Source organism: Danio rerio, chromosome 15 (assembly GCF_052040795.2).
Source record: "Danio rerio strain M-AB ecotype USA chromosome 15, GRCz13ab, whole genome shotgun sequence".
In the NCBI taxonomy this organism is placed as follows: Eukaryota; Metazoa; Chordata; class Actinopteri; order Cypriniformes; family Danionidae; genus Danio; species Danio rerio.
In genome coordinates, this window is record NC_141035.1 from 24481258 (window position 1) to 24504610 (window position 23353).

At 36.1% G+C, this 23353-nt stretch overlaps 1 protein-coding gene and 2 long non-coding RNA genes across 4 annotated transcripts in view; 2 read left to right on the forward strand and 1 right to left on the reverse strand.

The window, feature by feature from the left end:
- Window positions 1-23353, forward strand: part of LOC137487746 (uncharacterized) — a 79233-nt gene that overhangs the window by 16027 nt on the left and 39853 nt on the right. The gene's annotated exons all lie outside the window — the stretch shown is intronic.
- The window catches only part of sik2b (salt-inducible kinase 2b), a 55405-nt gene that overhangs the window by 15063 nt on the left and 16989 nt on the right, over window positions 1-23353 (reverse strand). Inside the window, exons 4-9 of the mRNA XM_087284077.1 lie at window positions 16511-16672; window positions 10257-10381; window positions 8735-8858; window positions 1509-1729; window positions 1266-1418; window positions 1007-1168 (exon numbers count right to left, since the gene is read on the reverse strand). Of these exons, the coding sequence (XP_087140203.1) occupies window positions 1007-1168; window positions 1266-1418; window positions 1509-1729; window positions 8735-8858; window positions 10257-10381; window positions 16511-16672 (947 nt within the window). The remainder of the gene's footprint in view (window positions 1-1006; window positions 1169-1265; window positions 1419-1508; window positions 1730-8734; window positions 8859-10256; window positions 10382-16510; window positions 16673-23353) is intronic.
- Window positions 16403-17793, forward strand: LOC147833667 (uncharacterized). Its single transcript, XR_015509398.1, has 2 exons — window positions 16403-17101; window positions 17243-17793. It is a non-coding gene; the product is annotated as an uncharacterized LOC147833667 (long non-coding RNA).

Genomic DNA, 23353 nt, shown 5'->3' on the forward strand with positions numbered 1-23353 from the left:
ATTGATGCATCTTCTTTTATAACTGTACTGACACGCAGCTGTGGTGGTAAAGTAAAGCTGAAGTAAATCGCTGCAATAAATTCGTTTTAAACTTGTGAAACTGATTCTTGATCACATTTGGTGATGACTGATAATCGCAGCGAGCTGAACAGATCTTTTAATCCCAGTTGCTTTGGGCAGGTCCTGTCTTGTTATGATTATACACGTTACTATGGATACATGTTAATAGGTGTCAATCAAATCGGTGGGTGGGGAAACTGCTCTCCTACCTCAAGTTGCGGTGGGCCTCAAAACAGGAGGGATTTAGATCCTATTCTTAACGTCAGGGAATAAAAAAAAGACTTATTGTGTTTCTATCACCCCAATATGATTGTAGACACACTATACCTGCACACAGTTCTGTCCAAACAGCTTACAGAAGATGATTTTCATCATAGGTGGCCTTTAAGCTTTTAAATGTCACTTTAAGCTGAATACTGGTATCTTGAAAAATATCTACTAACATATTATTTACTGTTATCAAAGACAAAATAATTTAGTTTGAAAATTTTGACTTATGAATGACTTATTATGCTTAGAAAATCATTCTTTTAGGCAGAAATTAGTGAAATAAATATAAAGGGGGCTAATAATTCTGACATCAACTGTATATTTAGACATTAATTTATTACCTGATAATTAATTCAAATAATCTTTTTGATAAAACTTAATCTTTTTATTTATTTAAATGTTCTACCTGATAACTAATTTTATCCAATCTACAATATTTTATTAAACTTATACAGCTAAATGTTTAAATACCTACCAGTAATAAACATATTTATTAAACATTTGTTTATAAAAAAGTCTTAAAAATATAAAAGAAAAAAACACCCCTTAAAACAAACAACTATTTAACCTCTTACATTATTTTACAAGTTTACAAATTAAAGTATTGCCCCTTAATTTTATCTACTCACACAGAAAAACACAAGTGTCGTTTCACCACAATCAATTAGTTACTCACTTTGGGAGTCCCGACTTCCTCCTCCTCCATGAGGCTGTGCTCCGCAGCGCAGGAGGATTGTGGGAAAGTGAAGGAGTCTGCAGAGGTTTGAGGCACAGCAGGAGGCCGCAGGAGACGCACGTTCTGAGGCAGGAGGCTCACCTGAGGGGCAGCGCTGCTCGCCTGTAGCCCAGAGAAAGAGAGGGACCCAAACAGTCAACATCACACGTACACTACTGTTAACATTTTTATTCAGCCAAATTGAATTGAAACGGTGTACCTTGACGAGGGTCTGCTCTGCGATCGTACTGGGGCGTCTCTGGCGAGCGTCGAGTCTGGGCTCCACTGGGAAGCTGCAGCGGTGGGCCTTCAGCCTCTCAACCAGCAAGTAGTAGATAGCAGCAAAGTGATTGTAACTCTTATTCTGAAGAGACTGGAGAATCGAGTGGAACATGGCTGTTTAGTAAAGCTTGTAGGAAAGAACATCATGCTTTATTTCTTGAAATGTGTGTAATCTGGTCACCTCCACAGTCTTGTGCTGGTCAATGCCCAGGCTGTGCATCAACCTGAGCACCTGTTCGTTGTATTCGCCCACTCCAGCCTCTCCCTCTGTGGTCTGCTGGTACAACATCGGTCGCTGCACAGGCACCTCCATCACCATCCACTTGTGTTCTTTTATTTGTCCTATAGATAGACGCTTGGAGGGGTCTAACACCAACATCCGCCTGATCAGATGCTCACAGTCTGTGAATAAAAAACAAATCAACACTCTTAGACTCCTAAAAAAGGCAAACACCAACGAATCCTGACAAAAGTACTGAAAAAAAATGCATAGACATTAAACAAGAAGGGCAAACGGTTTTTAAACCTTGACAAAATGAAATGTTTACTGAGCAGCAAATCCACATGATTTCTAAATCCTCACGTGATGCTGAAGATGTTTAAAATTCCTCAAGAAATCAAAACTAACTATATGATTTTGTTAGCTCACATTGCCAGTCATGTTAACAATTTATTTGTGCATGCCATTAAGAAAAAATGATTTTGAGGTAATGCATGTGGTAAACATACTTAACCATGATGGCCCAACTGTCAGTTTTGACAACAAACTGAAATGGTGAGGAGGAGTCATCGTTAGGTTGTAATAACTCTTCTAAAACCCTTTTCCCGATCTTTTTGAATGAAATGCCTACTTTTACCCACAATAGAAAAATAATTGTAGCTTCCAGCTCATAGGGACTTTAGGAAAAATCAAGAAAATCCAGTTGGCATTTCTGTGTGGAGTTTGCATGTTCTCCCCGTTTTTGTGTGGGTTTCCTGCGGATCCTCCAGTTTCCCCCCACAGTCCAAAGACAAACGCTATAGGTGCACTGGATAAGCTAAATTGTCCGTAGTGTATGTGTGTGAATGAGTGTATGGGTGTTTCCCAGTAATCGTTTGCAGCTGGAAAGGGCATCCGCTGCATAAAACATATGCTGGATAAGTGGCGATTAGTTCTTTCCGCTGATGTGACATGATGTGCACATGACTGTTGATAGTATCACACACCAGACGCACGCATTCGCATGTTATTTAAAATGAAACTATTTAGATGACGCTTTGTGGCAGAAATATGAACAGTGTCCTGAGTCATGGCTTAGTGCCACGGACAGCCGCCGACTTGTGTGTACACTGATAGAAACCTATGTTTAGAATTCTAAAATGTGTGGCGCTAAGCAGCTGGTGTGTGACCCCCTTAAGCTGATAAGAAAATGAATAAATGGTTGTATTGAAGTGAAGTTTTACAAACTAATTTCAAGAGGAGCACGTGATATGATTAACCATGGCTGGTCTCTCATCTGTAATCATTAGTTAACCAATCAGATTATTCCAAACTCACTATAAATAGCCCGCCTAGCATTACTCCCTTATCTTCGTTTTTTTGAAGAATCACCTATCTCCCCCTTTCCTCTTTTACTAGGGGGAGCTCTCGAGAGCTACCTGATCTCGTACCCCCTTACATGTTCATTGACCAGGCAGGGGGCCTTGGGCTCAATTAGCTCAGGATTCTCTCCCGGGACAGCATGCCAAACCTGCTATTAGTATCATGCACTATCTAAGTGTGAACTCTTGAATTGTAATGTTCACATTTATCTTAATGTAATATGTAACAACATTTCTGCTTTAATATATTTTTGCCTTCCATAAATATAATGCGTTGTGCTGTTTGGCTCAAATATGAAACGGAAGAAAGCAACCCTTGTATTACCAAAGTAATATTCATAAACCAGCTCAAATTATCATTAAAGCAACTTAAATTATTATCAAAAACATTTATCTTTAGCATTAGATTAGCATAACAACATTTTTAGCATACATTTTTACTGACTTTATACAATTTTATCACTGCATTGTGTCTAAGAACATCAAACAATCATTGATTTAGTACCAATTTAATGAAGTACCCCAAAATAAAGCAGGAAACAATGACCTTTTCTACTTTGATTTATCATTGGCACCAGGTTTGCCAAAAAGTAGTTGCACAATATGTCTTTGTAAACCCAAACAGCGTACATACAAATATACCGTTTCTCCTGATAACAATAAGGAGTGAATTTTTATTCGTGTTTTTATATCAGTCAAGTATTATCATGAAGTGGGAGTAGTGTGAATGTTCGTCTCAGCGGTACGGAGAGAACAGCAGCTCTGTAAAATCTCAGCCTGAAAGGGTCACAGTGTGTTTGCTTCACAGTAAACACTGCTGCATTTAAGACATAAGTGGCGACAGCATGTACCGTCCACTGCCTGGGACAAGATTTGTGGAACAGCCTCTGCAGAAAACAGTCCACCGTCAGTCCAACACAAACCCAAAACACATTATCTCATCCAAGAATGTACAAGGTCTGTTGTCACTCTCTCTGCCTTTGCCTACTGACCACGTCTGACTTGGCTGAATGAAGATGACTGACATCACTGGGCTGATGGCGATGTAGATGTTCCTATTGCTCATCCACATCATGCTGCTGATCATTTTTGGAGAGAGAGATCTTAATTTTGCTCATCCGCTTAATGTGCTGCATTTAGGGTTCCTGAAGAGCCTCGGGACATTAGAGTAAAGAGAGGGAGTCCCACAGCTACAGTAATGCTTCTGTGCTGGATCACAGTTAGATATCCTGCTGCTGGAAACATCCTCCTCCTGGGGGCTCCTTCTCTTCAGCAGGGGAAATGTTTACATATTCATGAACACATCATATGCAGAAAAACTGCTGCGAGGACCACTTTGTGAAGTCTCTACCTTGATTTAAGGACAAAAGGGTTCTTCAGATGCAAACTGAGTATCTTGGTGTTTTACAATGATAAAGGGATAGTTCATCTAAAAATAAATACTACATATTTTCTCTAGGTACTGACCCCTCATGTCAATCCAAATCACTGTCACTTTTTTAAAGGTGTTATAATAAGAATATATAATTTGATTCCAACTGGATTTTACTGAATGAAAAAAAAATCTGAATATTGCACTAAATATCTACAGAAAAAAATAAATGCTTTTTTATGGGTTTTAAAAGGACATTGCATGAGGTTTTAATTTTTCAGATAAACCATCCCATTAAGCCCAGGGCAATAATTTAAACAGTCATGACTTGTATGTTTTGCATCATGAAACATGACCCAACATCTTTGAGCTTTGAATTGTATGCAGCTGCTCTAGAATCTGGTTTCCTCTAAGAGTTCATTGATCCTGACTGCTCAAAGCAGCTAAACACACTTTCCATCATGATTCATATTTAGGTTGACGTTTCAGTGTTAGTATGGAGTACTATATATATAGAGTACTATAGCCAGTACTATATATGTATGTATATATATATATATATATATATATATATATATATATATATATATATATATAAGACTTTCATTTATCATATTACCCAATCACAAATTTCTTGTTTCAACTGCTTTTTAAGAGCAATTTAAGCAGATGTCCAACTGAGTTTTCTTTGTCCTGTGATTTAGTATTATTTAAATAGAGTTGCTGTTTTTAATTAATAGGCTATTTAGAAATTTCATATTCTGCTTTTTATGTCTTTATATTTTCGAGAATTCATTTACAGTAAGTTTAATTATTTCTTATTTTTTGCATCCAGGAATTTTCTTTGTTTTATTAAGGTTAACTATAACTTACCTAATAGTGGTGTATATTTAGGAATTAATTTCAAATTCAAAACGTAAGGCCAGGCCTGTCAGAATAATCAATATATCGACTTATTACACAACACATGGACATGACCTCAATCATTTTAGTGATGCAATATATATTTCCCATACATAAAAAAAAAACTAAATAAATAAAAAACTATTTGAGCAACATTTTATACGCTAATAGTTTTATTTTAGTCACTGATAGTGTGACATCTTGATCTCTATTAGAGATGTCTGTCAGTATGGTTAAAAAAACACTATAGTATTTACTATTATTTACTTTAGTATATTTTCATGTGAGTGTTTAACAACTGAAAATAGATCTGGTAGCAGATTCGCAGCCTTTGTTACTATTTTCCTTTGTACTTTTTTTTTTAAACATTTATTATTATTTATTTGTTTAGGGCATATAATGTTTTTAAATTCTGATTTTGATGCCTTATTATTAATTTGAGTAATGACTATAATTAATTGAAATATTCATAAGAAAGAAATATTATGTGTTTTTTGAAAAAGTGTACTTGCATTGTGATGCTGTTATATTGTCATTCTGGCATTATATAATAAGTGCCATAAAAAGGTCTTAAAACAACAATAATATCATTAAGGCTGGATACAATTTTGTAATTCCATGTCAGAGCCAAAAAAAATAAAATAAAAACGTATACATTTTATGTACTTTTGTTTGTAATATAAATTATATATTTAAAAAAGGTGCTTAATTTGAGCCTGATCTTGCTGGAACCTGTTCTGGAAAATTTCAGATATCCGTGTTTTGCATTCCGGTATTTATTTTAATGAGTCCGGCATTAACTTTTGCATGGTGAATACGTGTGTGTGTGTGTGTGTGTGTGTGTGCGTGCGTGCGTGCGCGTGCGTGCAAGTGTGAGAGAGAGAATGTGAATGAGTGCAAGTAAAGACTGTGATGATGGTAGTCACCATGGGCAAGTTAAAGCAAGAGTCATGCTAAACTATTGGCCCTCCACAATATTTTCAGCCAATCGGCTTTCTTATGTTTACAATCACTCTCATTGGTTGGTCATATATAATGGAATAGTGGCCAACCTAAATAATATTTGTATCAGGATAGTGGGAGACAGAAGCAAAGCCATCTCAAGTCAGCCAGAAAACATGACAGAAGTAGGAGTCATTTAAATATTTGTTTTTCACTTGGCACATAATAGTGATGTGAACTATATAGTGGTTGTTCATACGATTTATGTTTGTAGCTACATGTTTTTATTATCCATGACTGACTTATAACATTATATGGCACAAAATAATTACTGTTCAGAAAAGTGATGCTCTTTTTTTGCACTATCACCATTTAATAACATCATGTTCCTGGAAAACTGAAATTGTGTGGTGGAAATCGGTCATGTAACTTTTTATTTTCTGGTTTTGTTCTCGGATTATTAATTTACAGATTAAGCATGGTTTATAAATGAATATTATTTATTTACTTTTTTAATGACAGCTCTGTAAATGCCTTCTAATTTGTACATTCCACAATCAAATAGAAATGATCAAAACAACTGTAAGAATGTTCGACCTGTCTGACACTTATCCTACATGTCGTTGAAGATAATGCCATTACTGCGCAAGTTCCTGAATGTTCCACGTCGTCTTGAGTCCTCATTAAAGCTACCAGGATTATTCTGGAAAAGTACTGTCACTTAGAAGTGAGCCAAAGTTCCCTGTTTGACACACCAGGCACTCGTAATGGTTCCCAACGGTGCATGTAGCGTGTAGTGTGTGCTAGTGCTCTTGGCTGAAAGCACGCTGAGGTAAAGTGCAGATACTCTGCAGGGGTGAAATCCTCTGTGATGAACGCATTTGAAAAGGAAATGTAAAGGAAAAAACACATGCTGTTCTTCTCATTTGGGGAGTAAAGCTAAGCTTCACTCTGGGGCTTGAGTTATGTGCTAACGCTCTCAATGTGGCAGAATTGTTTAAATGTCTTAAAGTCATTGACCCTTACTACAGGGCCCCCTCACCCTCTATCAGGGGCCATCCTGCCAAGACCGGCGGGTTAATATGAGCACACTCTTCCTCTGGTTACTTGATCCATGCCTAATCACAGTGAGCAAAGCTGGTGTAGTATGAACAAATGTGACATAATAAATGACTCATGACTGCAACGTCAAGAGCGGACCACTGTGAATAGAGTCGCTGCCCTTAGGATGGTCTTGCCTTTCACCCTTTGCCCTGTCACTTTATCAGTCTCTTGCCCTCCTTTTTTTTCTGTGCAATGCAATCCTGCCCTTCACAGCATTTTTCGGGCCAGGGAATATAGTGACTTAACTCGCCGTGGGTCACTCATTTGTAAGCGAGTAGGATAACAACTAGTTGGGTCATTAGTCTTAAGGAAGGCTTGTATAATTAGATTGACGGTCTGGTTCACCTGACGCTGACCGGATTTTCTAGCCAGGGCCTAGACCTATGACTTCCAAGTGCTACTTTAAAGCTCTACAAAACCAGTAAAACAAATCAGTAAAAACTTCTGTTTAGCAAGGATGCATTCAACTGATACAAAGTGAAAATAGACTTTCATGAAGTCAGAAAACGTTTCTGACTCTGACTCTGTTCTTTCAAACTTCATCAAACAATGAAAAGTTTCCGCAAAATAAGCATCACATCTGTTTTTAACATGGTTAATAATGATTCTGCAAATTGGAAATATTTCTAAAGGATTGTGTGACACTAGTGTGTGTGTGCATATACATATATAATCTAATTATAAATTATACTTTAAAGCAGTTATTTAAACTTGATTATAATATAACTTAATTTTTATATTAATATTTTCACAAGATACTGCACAAAGTATGGCCACAGCCATCTCACTCTGTAGCCCAAGACCAGTTACTCACTGAAGCTAATCAGGGCTGAGCCTGGTCAGTACCTGGATTAGAGACCACATGGGAAAACTAGGTTGCTGTTGGAAGTAGTGTCAGTGAGGCCAGCAGGGTCCTAATACCCAATTCCGTCTGGGGGACACCGTTGTCATGTGACTGCCATCACATTATCTAAGTAGACGTTGCATACTGGTGGTGGAGAGACCACCCCTCATGATTGTGAAGCGCTTTGGGTGTATGGCCATAAACAATAAATGTGCTATATAATTAAACATTTAATTACAAATATTAAAAAACTAATTTAAAAACCCTCAAAATGAGTCTCCTTTTTCCCCTACTGTAAGCATTAAAATATCATCTTTAGTCCTTCAAGGAATAGATCTACGTTGAGACATTGAGGTTCATCCACAGAACAAAAAAATAGTTACAACAGTGTATCCCTACCAGTTGACCTCTCTAACAGGCTAGTCAGTTACTAGTTTAATAATGGACCATCATGACTCATGTGAAATGGAAATGTTACTCTGCAGTTGGAACCGTTTCTCTTTATACAGTCCAGTCGCACACAAACTGTAGCCAAAGTATTTATGGAATGCTTTAACTGACTTGAATCACTTTCGGGTTAGAATATTGTGAAAAAACAACAACTGCCGCCAGAAAACTGTTTGTGGTGGTGGTGGCTTTGTGTTCGATGAGAGTGTCTCACCTTCTGTCATGAAGTAAGGGATACGGAAACGGCCCTCCAGAACACGCTGCCGCAGGACAGGGAGAGAGGGGCCGTCAAAGGGCAAGGCGCCACACACCAGCACGTACAGAACCACCCCCATACTCTGCAGGAACACACACACAAACACACACAGTGTCAGCTTAGTGGAAGAAAACACGATTACAATGTGCACATGTACAAGTGCATGTACTTAAAGAGAAAAAAAAATGTGGGATCAAATGAAGAAATTAAAATAGGCTGTTAGTTTATTCACCTTCAGGCCACTCAAAATGAAGGAACTTTTTTCAGTGGTAAAACATTAAAGAAGATTTTTAGCTGAAACTGTGGTCCTTGGTGGTTCATAAACTGCAAGTCAATGACTAATGTCACTTTGAAAGATTAAAAACTTCAATATTTGTAACCAATTTTAATACCGATTATTTTGTCCACTTTCACATCATTATGCAGCACTAATAATTTAAATAATGTTTGATTTCTTGCACAGACCAATGTCAAACACTATGATAAATGATTTGGAAGTACTGCTTGTGAATTATTAATAATTTAGTTTACAAGCTTTGTAATGTAATTTTAACTAGCAAATGAAATCTAATACTGTATAATATTATAATTAATATGGTTTAATTACACTTTAAATTCATTTAATGCATTAATAACGTAATAAATTGTTATATGAAACTACACTTTTCTAGCAAATATCCTATTATACCACATGTAATGTTGGTCATTTGTGGACTGAAACGCCTAGCTGGAACAGTTGGTTTTTCTGCTTTTTGTTGTGCTGATGAGAATGACAGCTCTACTTTATTTGGTATTTGTGCCTTTTTTAACTCTAAATGTGCGGGTAGCTTACGTTTTCTGAATCGCCAAGGACCCCAGTTTCAACTCAAAACTTTCTTTATAAAATAATTTTATAGGCTAGAATTGGCACCATGTTATGAGGAGCCATTCAAAAAAGATCAACTGTACAATATCTATTAAAGTTTAATACCTCATTAGAGAAAATAAAGTCATCTATCTACATTTTGCATGGCTTGGAGGTGAATACATCAACAGCAAATTTTCATTTTGAAGGACTTTTCCCCTCCCACACACAAAAAACATCCTCATGTCATTTCTGAACCTGTGTAACTTTGTGGAGCACAAAGATGTTAAGCAAAATGTTCATGCTGCTCTTTTCATATTTATTGTGAATATCCAGATAAAAAAAATACAGGGATTGACATGAGGGTGAGTAAATGATTTTCAGTTTTAGACAATCTCTTCCTTTAAATGGTAATAAAAGTGAGCAAGCACTTTCACATGATCTGATCTCTCTCTCTCACACATAGAACAGAGGGTGTTTAGTTTACTGTTTGACGTCAGACAAGTTCTCAAAGGTTGAATAGGTGGTAACACAAACAAGAGTCAGCTGACTTGCTAATCATTTACTGTCAAACACACTGCGGTGTGAATCTGCACGAATACACTCGATAGTCAGATAAGTACTGAGGGCCAATACCCAGATGTCCAGCTGCGGTCCCTCATACTGCTGTCCCTCAAACACCTCTGGGGCCGCATATGGAGGACTCCCACACCATGTGGCCAGAGGCTTGCCTGACTGGAAGAAATTTCCAAAGCCAAAATCTGCACAAAAAAAGGCAAGAAATGTGACATTAGAATGAAAAGACAGGGTTGCTGTGCATGTGCAAAGGGCCAAAGATCGCATTTTACCTTTAGGGGACGACAAACAGAAGAGTTTCATTACAGTATTGATTGTATTATCAAGGCTCCCACACCTAGTGACTGTTGAACTTTTTCAAGAGTTTGCTAAAGGTTTTTGAAAAGGAATATTTAGTAGAGACTGAAGTCACTACAAAGAAACATTTATAACCACTGATTTATTTCTTATCTATAAGTTTAAATAAACAGCAGGTAAAAGTAAGTACTGAACACGTCATGAGTGTTTCTGGTCAATATATTTTTTAAGTTGTTGACATAAAATTGAGCCAGATTTCAACAAAAATCTAAATACACAAAAAATAAAACCAATTTCAGAAAAAAAATACTTGTGTAATAGCAATGGAATTACATAAAAAAAAAGTACTGAATTAATAAATGTGTGTAAAGGTACCCTATAATATAAATGTCCATACCATGAGCCAAAAAAACCTGCACTGCTTAATATTTGTAGGGCAACATTTATGGATAATTTGAGTAGAAAATTATTTGGTTAATAGAACCCAATTTATTGTAATGCATTTTTGCAACACTTATCCTAAACTCTCAAACCTGAATTTATATCACTTTTAAATATTTTAATAATTTAATAATTATGAATAAAATATGTTTAAAAAATACAATACAGTGTTGTCAATCTGGTAAATTTTGCTCTCAATTCTTCTTCTTCTTCTTATTATTATTATTATTTTTTGTTAAATGTAGCAAAAAATTAATAATGGATCATATAATTACGTGAAAATTTTTTTATAAATAAAAAAAATGCTTGTCACTTGTATCTCATAATTTCTAAGAAAAATTACTCATACGGAATAAAAATGGTGTAGTGTTTGCCTTAAATTGCTGATTGTACTCAGAGTACAGACACGGCACAAACAAACTAATATTCAATGCCAAAAGCACATTTCCTTCAGAATGTTTTTGCAGCCCACTTCTTTCTACTCTGATGATGACTAATATTAGTGTTTTACTCACTGAGAGACCATTACAAAAAAGAAAAAAGAAGTCAAAAGAAAAGAGCATTTTTTTTTACTATCTTACAGACCTGAAGAAAACTAAAATAGCAGTTTGTGGAAAGTAGATGCCAGTCTCCTCCTAAAAAAACACTTTACATTAAAGCTTTTTAAAATTCTTTAAAAAACCTGAGAATATGCACAAATATTGATGACTGCACTGGACAGATTTTTGCCCAGTCAAATGCCTTCTCGAATAAAAACAGCAGATCATATAGATATTGGAGGGCAGTTAAAAATAATTATTATAGTAATAATCCCTTACATTTTATATAGCATTTTTCTAGACACTCAAACCTCTTTACACATTGGGGGAATCTCCTCATCTCATTAGTATAGATAAAAAATATATCAAAAATCTGAATTGACCAATAAAAGCTACCTTTCTGTTTTATTGGTCAACCAATTATTTCAAATCCGCCATTAATCAAGGTCAATATTTGTGTCTGGTAGAAATGTGTTTTTAACAGCACACTTCACTTTCTTTGCCTTTGTATGAAATATATTTCAGTGCATTTGTATGTTTAGTGACAGACTAATAAGTGTTCAAGAGTTTTTCTCCTCATTAAATGCATAGAATAGGCTCAAGTTTCATAATAAAAGCAAGGACTCTAAAAGGTTGAAGTGTCACTATACTATATACTTCATATACTTTAATATAAATGAAAGGATTTACTCATGCGCCGTCTCATGTTAACAGTTTAATATGAAAAACTGCCATTACTTTCGATAAAATGACAAGTCTGTTACAATTTCAACCTTGTGTTTCAATGGGAAAGAAAGTAAAGCATTCAGTTTCATGTGCTCTTTATAGGAAAGGGCTAAAACATGACTCAGCGAGTTGAATTATACAGACTAACAAGCTGTAACATTGTGTAAATTACGAGAAAAGATAGGGTTACATTATGTAATGTCACTTAAAATTCCTATGCGACTAAGTTGGCATTGTACCACATTACGTCTACCGGCAAATATTGTATAACATGGATTGCTGACAAGAGCCTATGAAGGAATGAAGGGGGTCACAGAGCCAACACACAGGCTGAGCAGCATCTGTAATGGGGCTTAGTGGATCATGCCAAGCAAACCCTGAAGATGGAAACCGTCATCGCCACCTCGCTCTGGCTCTAATGGGTTGGAAGAGCTTTACAAAGTGCTTAGAGATTAGATACAATGGCCACCACTGCCAGAATTCAAAGACAGTGGTGTTAGATGGCCAAATATGGCTTCAAATATGGCTCTCAGACAAATCGTACGATACTTGTGTTGTGTACAAGTGTTAACCTTCCATAAAAGTATGGTTTACAAGCCTGTATTTATTCATAACTGTGTACAGCTGCAAGACCTTTCTTAAAGAGCATGTCAGATGGGTTTTTGAAAAATATCTTGTTTGCCATTTGTACCAGTCTAATCAAAACAAAGCAAAACGTTTGCATTATCCTAACTTGTGTGTGAAATGCAAACACTCCAACCTCAAACACTTATGCCCACAAACACTTCCTCTGTTAGTGTGTTAACATCATGTCATTAAGAAACTGTGTTCTGCACTGTGAAAACAAATGTGTTTTGTATCTGTTGCTTAAGAATGATCATGCTTTCACCGTTTTACAGAGGACCGTTTTCTTAATTTTGGACAGTTTTAGGAATTAGCATTATAAACTGAAAAATGTATCATTAGATTTTTTGGTATTTGTTGTGACAGCAATTATTTTGAAGATAAAGTATATGTCCCCTCTGAATTTCAAATAAAGTCCAGTATCTTTAGAGAAAAAGAATTCATTCGTATGTTCAATTTTTATTCACTATTTGTATAAAAATGTTTTTTCTGTGTCATGTCAGTAGATCTGCGTTTGAAACAGACTCAAACACACACAACTGTTAACTGAAAACTGTTACTGATAACTGTGTTATCAGACTAATTATATATTTTTCTTTATTAAAATAGGTAATTTTTTTATCGTGGGGTAAATTTTAACTGGTATATTGCAAACGATAAAATATTGCTCATCCACAGACACGAAATTCGCTTATCTCTCATCCATGAAAGTATGATTAATTCATTATATGTACATTTTGTGCAATATAGGCTAGGCCAGTTTTAGTTTTCCAAGTAGCATTGCTTGGCATTTCATTTCTAGATAGATTAATCAAGACAGACTTGGCCAGCTGACCAATCACAGCAATTTTGGCCTATGAAAAGGAGCGGTTTCCTGACCTTAAGCCCTGAATTAGCTAGCAAAATCATTGCAGAATGATTCTATTAAATGCGTATTCTGAGAAAATTACAATGTTGTCTGCTGGATGATCCAATACAAGATTAGGGCACTTTAACATACCATAACACCTTCTCTTAAATCTGTATTCTTTTTTTTTTTTTTTCTATTTTTAAAAAATCCTTAAGGTCCATTTATTTGACAAATTAAACATATTAATATCAGGTTTGAAATATTTAAGAAAAAAAAAAACATTAAATGCAATATTTTATACGACTAAAAACAAATATTATTATAACTTTAAATATATCATAATTATATAATATAATTAATATTGCATACTTATGTATATTATAAAAGAAATATATTATTAGTATTTATAGATATACATAAACTTTTTTTCCACTAATTTCTTAAATCAACTAAAATAAAAATGAAAACTAGAGTTATTACAATACAAAATCAAATAGAAGATGCATTTATATATATATATATATATATATATATATATATATATATATATATATATATATATATGATCAGTATATGATAGTATTTATTGAGATTTTCCTGATAGTTTTTAGATATTAGACACATTTATATATAAATAACTACAAGATATTTTATGTTGAATATTTGTGATCTATAAGGTTGAATTTACTGATTCCAGACATCACTGGCGTGCCAAATTGCTTTAATTTGATTAAAATTCCAGGAAGCATCAACATTTTGTCTACAATCTGAGCTCCAGGGACTTGATGAAACCATGAACCTTAAGTGAGGTATAAAATGCCGCTGTGCTCGCATTACATTGTGCCTGTGATGTAAGAGGCCAGTATGATGAGTCCATATCAGTTGAGCTGACCCACTTCATGAGTTGAATGCTGAGCAGGAGGAATTGACGTCAATGCTCTAGGCAGACAAGCTGGAGTGAGCCTCAACATTCAATACAGGAATCACTCAATCTCATCCGGGCCCTACAGCTAAACTCCTGCAGCCTGGAAAACATATTTACAGGCAGGCAGAGCTTTTTGTTACTTTAAATAAAAAGCTTTTATTGAGGTCAATAGCTCTGCCTCTCTTAATTTGGTTATGCAGTGGACATGCGTAACACGCTGTACATTGGATTTGTGCTGGAGGTCGGTTGTATAAAGATCTCTGGGGATCCAATCCTCACAATTTTCATACGGTTTCCCAATCATTGCCCACCCCCAGGATGTCTCCTACTTACACAGGTTTGCTCATTCAACGTGAATTACTGGAAAAACAGAGTACACTCTTGGCTTTGACATTTTAATGTCATGTAATCACAGTGTTGCTCTGTACAGTGGGGGAAAGGGTGTTTATGTTAAAAAGATGGGAGTTTCGCAGGGTCCTCTACTTTATCAGGAGGACTTCTTTCAGTCATGTTGCAGGCACATAAGTGTTTGAAGTGGAACATAAAAGGCTGATGACCTTTCTTTGAGTGACCTAGCTCAAGCCATCTTCTTAGAGCTTGACTGTGCATCAGTGTGAGTAGAAAAGAAAAAGGACCTTTAACAAAGCCTCGCGGGACACCCCTCTGTGATTGGCTTCAGCATTACAAAAATCAAGAGAGAGAGGAGTTTGGGAAGAAAGCAGGTTGAGGTGTCAGGGAAACCGACAATGTTTGTCTGGGTGTTAATATGTGTGCACATATGTGTGTGGGAAGCTCTTCATTCGCCAAGAGCCTTGCATGGCTGTGATCAAAGCCTGGCTTACATGATACTCAGTAGCCGCTTGATTGCTCAGATTCAAATGAAATTGCAAATGAACCTTGGTCTGCATATATGGCTCAGCACTGACAGCACCTGTGATCTCTTGACGCAAGTCATGGGTTTGCCAACTGAGCAGTACATGAGTCATCATTATGACCAATAAAGCTTTGATTAACAAATCGTCCGTCACACCTTATAATAAACCATGATGAGTTAGCAAAAATGTAGGTGGAAAACTTTTATGACGAAGTCCGAAATGAAAGTACTAAACATTTTGTCACTTTTCAGCTTAGTTCACTGTGTAAATGGAAACTGTCTACTGTGTCTACTGTCTTTTATATATAGATATTTGTAGCTATTTGTAAATTTTTTATAACCAGTAATTTTAATAAGTAATGTTTAATAATATAAGAACTGAAGGAAAATGTTCATATTATTTAGTTTATGTAAATCCATATATTTTGTACTCCTACCACAATTTACAATCTTTATTTATGAGTTTTAGGAGCTGCTTTGATTCATTTGTATTGTGGGTTTGGTAAAGTGTAAATGTAAATTGAAAATGTATCCACAACCCATTTAGTTAATAAATAATTAAAATAATATTTTCTGCAAAATTACTTCACTAGTTTCGTCATTTAATTACTTTAAGGTGCACCCTTTCATTCCAAACAATGGCACACATATAAAAAATGAATGGCTTGTGTATTGCATGTGCAGTCATCGCAGCTCATGCAGAAGCAGAGCCATGCAGAAGTATAAATTAGAGGTAACATTACATAGAAACAGATAAAAAAACCTGTTTAAAATTAATTAACCTCGAACAAAATACTCTAGTAACTTTAGTTCCTTAAATATATATATATATATATATATATATATATATATATATATATATATATATATATATATATACCATTGCATGGAATCCCTGGTTAATGTTTATTGCATTTAACATTTTTTTTTAATCTCAGTTTTAGTTAACTTCATTCAATACCTCTGCAATGTATCCTGTAAAACAATATATCAAAGCCAAAATGTTTGAAGATTATCTGTGATTTTTATTTTTTTTACCAGCAATCTTGATGTTCATGTGTCCGTCTAGCAGCAAGTTCTCAGCCTTTAAGTCCCGGTGAACGATGTTACGATTGTGACAGTACTCGACAGCAGACAGAATTTGCCAGAACTTGCGACGAGCCTCTGGTTCACTCAGCCGTCCATGCTTGGCTAGGTAGTCTAAATAAAGAGAAAGCACAGTTAACTAAACGCCACACATGCACAAAGCACAGACCTGAATCAATTAAACATTCTGCATGGGCAATGTAGTGCAATATGGGTCACAATAAAATGTGACTGACACAAAAAAAGCAATAATTTGCAAACCATGACCACAGTTTGTACCGGGAAAGGCTCCGGCGGTGTGGTGTGGCCAGTGGCAGAGATTGATGAGCCACAATAAGGAGGCTCTGTGGTGTATGAGTAGGGTAAACATCCCCCTGGATGGTGTAATCATGTGGTCACCACACCCTCGAGTGCTGGGTCAGTCCCTGGCCCTCGGCCTATTGCCAAAACTACAGTCCTCACACATTCCTTTCTATACGGGGTTACACTACCAGTCAAAAAAATGTTAGACCTGGGGTGTCCAAACTTGGTTTAGGAGGGCCGGTGTCCTGCTGAGTTTAGCTCTAACTTGCTTCAACACACCTGCCAGGAAGTTCCTAGTATATGTAGTAAGAGCTTGATTAGCTGGTTCAGGTGTGTTTGTTTAGGGCTGGAGGTAAACTCTCTATGACACCGGCCCTCCAGGACCGAGTTTGACCCCCCCTGTTTTAGACAATATCATGCTACCAAATTTGTGCACCAGTGGACAAAATTAGGTCCACAAACACATGAATGAGTGAATCTGACATCAAGGGACTTGACTGGGCTGCACAGAGTCCTGATCTCAACCTGACTGAATACTTTTGGGATGAAGTAGTGCTCTGATCCAGGCCTTCTCATTCAACACCAATGCCTCATCTTACAAATGTGCTTCTAGAAGAATAGTAAAAAAGAAATCCCATAAACACACTCCTAAACCTCCTGAAAAGCCTTTGCAGAAGAATAGAAGCTGTTATAGCTGCAATACGTGGGCCAACTTCACATTAAACCCCACAGATTAGGATTGGGATGTCATTAAAGTTCATGTGCATGTAAGGGCAAATGCGCCTATGTATATATATATTTATATATGACTTCTTCAAAACAATAATAAATTCCTGGTAGTTCCCTGCCTGCTAGGGGACATGGCAGTGTTGCATAATTCTATGCTTAAGCGGTTTTTCAAATAGTATGAAGGAAAAAAAAAACTTCAAAAACAGAGCAATTTGTAAAATTACCTTGAATAACCGAGCTTGAAGAGCGGAAGGCAGGAAAAAAAAACATTGGCTACTGCAGAGAAGGTACATCGTGTCCACATGTCCTTATTTAAATAAGTCCATTTCCTGGATACATTCGCTGTTGTGATGAGTGTATTTAACACTATGCATTGTGTTTCTTGCAATGAAAGGATATTACTAACGGACCAATCTTACAGCATACCCTAAATGCAGAGCTCAAATAAAATAAATATATAAACATTTACAGTAGAAGTCAGAATTATTTTCTTTACATTTTTTTTAAAAATATTTCCCAAATGATGTTTAACAGATAATATTTTTTCTTCTGCCGAAAGTCTTATTTGTTTTATTTTGGCTAGAATAGAAGTAGTTTTTAATTTTTTAAAAGGTAATTTTTTGGGTCAAAATTATTAGCCACTTTAATCTATATATATTTTTTGAAAGTCTACATAACAAACCAATAACTTGCCTTATTACCCTATCCTGCCTAGTTAACCTAATTAACCTAGTTAAGCCTTTAAATGTCACTTTAAGCTGTATAGAAGTGTCTTGAAAAATATCTAGATATTATTACAAGGCTAAAATGTTATGTACTGTCATCATAGCAAAGATAAAATAAATCAGTTATTAGAGATAAGTTATTAAAAGTATTACATTTAGAAATGTGTTGAAAAAAATCTTCTCTCTGGTAAACAAAAAATTGGGAAAAAATAAACAGGGTGGTTAATAATTCAGGCGGGCTATTATTTCTAACCTTAACTGTATATAAATAAATGGTTAACAACTGGTCAAATTCTTTGAGCAAGTCAATTAGATACCAGATGCAACATTCTGAAATTGTGCTTTTTTTTAGGACTGTGTTGTTAATCAGAAAACACACCAGACATAGGTATGTGTCATATATGTGTGAATTGGTCGGTGGGACTCAACTCTGTGATAAGATGTACAGTACATGCATTCTGCTCTATACCCCTCAACCGACTCTAATCTCCCCTGTTAAAGCCCAGTGTGTGCACTTTGGCCAGGCAAACAATATCTCAGTCTTGTGCCAGCATTTCAGATACATTGAGCTCTAAAATGTGCCTGTTCTGCATGAGATTTTTGCTTCTGCTAAGCCATGTGAGCATGAATAAAGCAGACCTGAGAGACACTGAGCTGGCCAGCTGACCTAATAACAGTTGCTTCCACTTTTGTAAGTAGTACAACTGGAGTTCCTCTCCACTGACCCTTACAAAGCAGAGCAGTCACACCACAGACACTACATGACTGACTATCTGAGGCACATCATTTCCTCTTTCCAGCAAGGTGCAGCTTTTGTATAGCTTGTTTGTTAGGAATTTTCAAACACAAACTGACTGAACCTTGTCCTGAGATGAACTAACAATAATTAACAATTAATTATAGCATTTACTAACATATTTAACGTAACATCAAGAGTAACATAATTGAATTGCTCATTGTATGCATTGACTAATGCAAACAAATGAGATCTTACTGTACTAAAATATTTTTTTTATTACAGAGATACTGAATGTATTCACTGAATTCAATCATAAAAATTGAATATTAAACAAATGAACATTTGTTGCTGAAAATATATATCATCACAATTAATGATGCGTAAATTAATTTAAAAGATGATAAAATGTTTAAAATTAAAGAAAAATACTTCCGAAAATATAATACTTTGGTTTTTACCATCATTCCTTTGCCATGACATTATTAAACAACAATAATAATAAAATATTAATAATAATTCATCCATTCATTCATTTTACTTTTGGCTTAGTCCCTTTATTAATCTGGGGTCCCCACAGCAGAATGAACCGCCAACTTATCCAGCATATGGGAAACACCCATACACACATATTCAACCTCATTGAATACACACTCATTCACTACGGACAATTTAGCCAACCCAATTCACCCATACTGCATGTCTTTGGACTTGTGGGAGAAACCGGAGCACCCGGAGGAAACCTATGCAAACGACGGGAGAACATGCAAACTCCACACAGAAGTTCTAACTGACCCAGCCAGGCATCATGACAAAATTCAATCGTTTCTTCTTGTGTAATGGCATAGTTCACGACAACCGATACCATGTCTGCGATGCCTCACTAAACCAATCGCAGCAAGTCAAGCATATTTAATTTTCTTAAGCATAGCTGACTTTGAAGCACTTCACCTCAGATGGTATTTGTTATTTAGAAATACATATATATTTAATATTGTAGCCTCTTGCGATTAACTAATTACGATTTGATTTTGATTAACTACACAGCCCTAATCCCAACTCAACACTGCATATGCTGTGATGTGACGCACACATAGCGATATTGATGTTCAACTGATTCAAAGTATTCTTCTAAGACCACTCTGTGAAATATAACTGAAAAATGAAGGTACTACCATTGTAAATAAGAAAAAAGGTTTATTTCTTGCAGATATACTAACAATTTCCAACATTCAGGAAGCGTTTCTTCCGCTCTTGATCTAGCACATGTATGCTCTTTCCAGAGAGTCATAAATGATCAAGACAGGAATTCTGAATTTTCCTATACTGCCATTACTAATGCTAAAGCCTAAAATTGACAGGCTAGAAATAGAGCCTGAGGGTAAAAGGCAGAGATGGCAAGGCTGAGGGCAGACACGGGTGTCAAGACTGATCAGCTGACATGTTCAAAAGAAGAACAGTTTCTCCAGCTCTGGATTTTTCTAAAATATGCATGGCCTACATTTTTCTCCTTTCCACTTCCAAAATTCAAATCAATGTCCCTTAGCTTTCCCCCTCTCTCTGTCTCTCTCTCCTGCATTTGTCTGTGTGTTCTGCAGTTCCTTCTTATTCGAAGTTGACCCAGTTTTTCTGTCTTGGGCTCTGCGGTGCGGTGTTGGTGGAGCAGACAGACACTCGCGGTGGGCTTCTGCGCTGCTAAGCTCCACCACGGGGGATCGAACCCAGCACTTCACAACACCAAATGCTGCTATATCACTCGCTTTTATCCCTCTGATCATTATGTGATGGAAGTGAGTGCCTGTTTTATGTTTGGAGAGCTAGTCTGAAGAAAAAGAGCAGCTAATCATGCTCTACTTTGTGTGATGCAACATTTTTTTTACAGTATTTTCTGAATTATGAAAAATAAAAACTCCAAATCCACTGTGTAAAAAATAGAAATATAATAAGTGAGCATATTTTATTTAAATATGGTCTCATTTGCATGTTTAAACATCATATTTAAGGGTGCTTTCACAACTTTGAATCGATTCAGTTGTTCTGAAACAGGGATTAAAATTGTTACATTGTTGCTCTTGGTGCAGTTCGCTTTCACACGGCAAAGTATCTAATTGGACCAAAAGAGCTAAAACAAGTCACGTGTGAGTAAACTCTCCTCACATTGGTCAGAGTGTCAGGGCTTATTTTGCAGAGTCCTGCTCAGCTGTCAGGAGAGGTGGTGTTTGACAAGGTGCGTGTGACGTATTTGAAGAGCGAGGAGGGATGCGGTGGGGAGGGTAGAGAAGGGTGTGCGACGTATTTAAGGACCGGGAGGGGGACGCGCGATTACCGGTAGATTATCACTCGTTTGCAGGCATCAGGGAGAATCCCGAAACTTCCCGCCCTACTCATAATTCTCCCTTCATATAGCCGTATGCCTATTACATATCCATAAAACACTGATATAATCGCGCTCGGATCATATCGCTTTCTCACTGCAATCTGCACCAGAGTTCGTTTTAATCGAGCTAAGACCACTTCATTCAAGTGATCTTGGAGCGATTGATTTGGTGCAGATTCTAGCGTGATTGCTAGTTTCACATGTGCCAAACGAACCGCGCTAACTGGACAAACAAGACAGGTCCGAAACAAAAGTGTAGGTGTGAAAGCACCCTAAGAAAATCTTTTATCCAAACTAGGGCTGCATAATATTGGAAAAATTTAACATTGCGATATTTTTTTATTTTGCGATACATGTTGCGTTATGAATACAAGTTCACCAGATGACTTAATATCTCTATTTGGAAAGAATTTATAATGTTAGATTGATTGTGATGATTCCATGTTTTAAGTGTATTACGGTAAGAGAATCCCTAATGCATGTCCTGAGTGAGGTACATGATGTCAGATGCTCCAGGGGAGTGAAATCTAAAGAAACGAGCGAGAGAAAGTTTGTGGATAAAAATAAGAGTTATTAGATCTTGCCGTTTTAGATCTTGTTTTGACACGAGACCAAAATAAAGAAGCTTTATTTTTATGATTTGTGTCATTGTGTCAGATTACACACTTAACATAGTAGGCTACCTAATATGGTAAATACATATATAAATATATAATTATAAATATACAAATTTCTTATATTTATTTATTTTTTTATCGCAAAACTGTCTGCAAATTTCGGGGAATTACAGCCACAAAATCCGTCATTTTTTTCATAAAAAATAAAAAATAAATAGGGGGTCTGATAAATACAATCAAGAAAAAGAAAGATCGTTTCCTGAGTCCCAAGTATTCAAGTACAGTAATTAAATTATAAAAATACAAAAAATTCCATACCAAAATCGCAGTTAAGGTCACAAATAGTACAATTTCTTATACCCAAATCTTAAAATCTTTCTACAAATCACAGGCATCAAAAACACATGCAAATGATAAATTATAATACAAACTCAACATTGCATATATCCGGCGATGTAACTATTACGAATGATCACATTGTGATATGGATGCTGAAACAATATATTGCGCAGCCCTAATCCAAACAATATATTTTATGTAATCAATCAATTGCTTGTTTTTTACCCTATTCACCTGCCTTAGATCACCCAAAAATAAAAAGTTGTGGATGAATTGGAGTAAACTATTCCCTTAATTAGTCAAAAAGCCTCAATTTCCAAAGAGTGACTAACTGGAGACTTTGTCTTGATAGTGATGGCGCATGCTGTAAAGAAGTTGCATAACCATATTGTGCAACCCAGAATCACAAAGGCTGGACAACATGGCCTCTCAATACTTCAAAACAGTAATTAGATGGTAATTTTGACAGAAAATATCTCGCACACAAGTATTTGTTATGCTGCGTTGACAGATTATTTTATTGCTTTTTTATTTACTTGACCTCAGTAGCCTCGTTTCAAGTCTCTATGGGACATTTGGCTGTTATCTTGTGTTGTTGCACACTTGGGCGGCAGTACGTCTTTTGGTTTGCCCAAGCCACGACACTGCTCTTTATATCACTTTCAAAACAGAGACGCTGTTGTCACATCTAACACCAGGGTCACAGTGTCCATATAAAATACACCACAAAAGCAAGACTGTAAAACACTTTACATTTAAGTATAAGCTTGCTGATTGGTGGCTGGACAAGCAGTATTTGCATGACAATATGTTTTCAATGCATCTGAAGCAAACAGTTTGCCTCTACACAATGGAAGCTAATTTTGCACAATGCAGAACAACAGCAGCCAAAGAGATCATTTTTGACCAATAGGAACTGTGTGGAGCTACTCTTTCAAGAGGCTATATATTAAAGCGGTTTCCCTTATA